Source organism: Emiliania huxleyi (assembly GCF_000372725.1).
Source record: "Emiliania huxleyi CCMP1516 unplaced genomic scaffold EMIHUscaffold_7284, whole genome shotgun sequence".
In the NCBI taxonomy this organism is placed as follows: domain Eukaryota; phylum Haptophyta; order Isochrysidales; family Noelaerhabdaceae; genus Emiliania; species Emiliania huxleyi.
Window position 1 is genome coordinate 1 of NW_005196541.1, and position 1,362 is coordinate 1,362.

Sequence of the window (1,362 nt, forward strand, 5' to 3'; positions counted from 1 at the left end):
AGAAGGGCGCGCTCGTGGCGCTGCACGCGCAGCTCGACGTCGACGGCGAGGGCACCGTCTCGCTCGGCGAGTTCGAGGCGGGGTGGGAGGAGGTGCTCGACGCCGTGATGGAGCAGGCGCTCGTCGCCGAGAGCCACCCGAGAGTGCGATGCGCCGAGAGGACCCGAGAGGACCCGAGATCGTGACGGAGCAGGCGCTCGTCGCCGCCGGCTTCTCCGCGCGGCAGATCCTGCTGTACGGACTCGCGCTGCTCGCCATGGTCTCGCTCGGCGCCGCCTTCATCCTCGTCGCGCTGTCGGGCTGGCGGCGCGAGAGCCTCTCGGCGATGGTGGTCGAGTCGGGCCTCATCGCCGCGGTGGGGGGCATCACCGCGCGGTACCGGGAGAAGTCCGACGCCGAGAAGACCGCCGAGGAGCTGAGCCGGATCGTCAACGACGCGGTGGCGGGCGCCGAGGCCGCGTCCAAGCCGAAGCAGGACTGAGGCTTTGTTCTCCCTGGACGTACAGACGTCAGTATTCGCGGAGTCGCATATATTACTCACCGGAGTCCATCTCTCAATCACTCGCCAGACGTGTCAGCTACGGGATGTACGAGTTCGTATTACGTGTTTTACGTCAGCGCCGGCCCTCCTCAACTCTCTCACAAAACGAAAGACACAGGTCACAAAGGACGCACTCTCTTGTCTCTACATAATCTTAATCAGACACGTGACACACACACACACACACACACACACACACACACACACACACACACACGGCTCGTTGTGCGAGTATATGGGACACGATGTCTCAAATATGAGGGGTTTTGACTCCTACCGGCTCCTGACGCTATTCCTGGCAGCTCTTATGACCAGGATCAGTAGTGCTATGATACAGGGTGCCCATGCTAGCGCAGGAGCTGCCACACTCGCCCGGACCGTCCCCTTCTGGGGCCGGTTCCGCAGCCCGCGAGAGCCGACAGCGGGGCCGTGCCGCGGGTGCCTACTGCCGAGTGCCACAAACACTGCGCCGTCCCGCCATCACCTACAGGCTGTCTTGTGTGATGGTTGGGATGTCCAAACGCCACCATCTTGGCTCTTGCGACCTCAAACCCTCGAGCTGTATGGGTGGTCCTGACGTCGACAGACGCCCGATGACCACGGTGAAGCTGAGCCGGAACGCGTCGACAAGTCTCGCCTGAGCCCGTGGCGGTCGCCGGCTGGGTCGCTGTGCACGGGCCGGTACCTCAGGCGTCACCTCCGCAGCCTCAGGTCTCACACTCCATCACCTCCGCCAGGACGCCGTCGGTGGCACGCTCGGCGGCGACTTTGTGGCAGCCCCACAGCGAGCGCGGCGTCGAGCCTAATCGGTCTGGTCGGTC

At 64.1% G+C, this 1,362-nt stretch overlaps 1 protein-coding gene across 1 annotated transcript; it reads left to right on the top strand.

Annotated features, from left to right (window-relative positions):
- Positions 1–481, top strand: EMIHUDRAFT_124949 (hypothetical protein; the record flags this gene model as incomplete). Its single annotated transcript, XM_005761056.1, has 2 exons — positions 1–143; positions 194–481. Coding segments are annotated over 2 exons (431 nt in total), but the record flags the coding sequence as incomplete, so codon positions are not given.
- Positions 482–1,362: the final 881 nt, after the last annotated feature.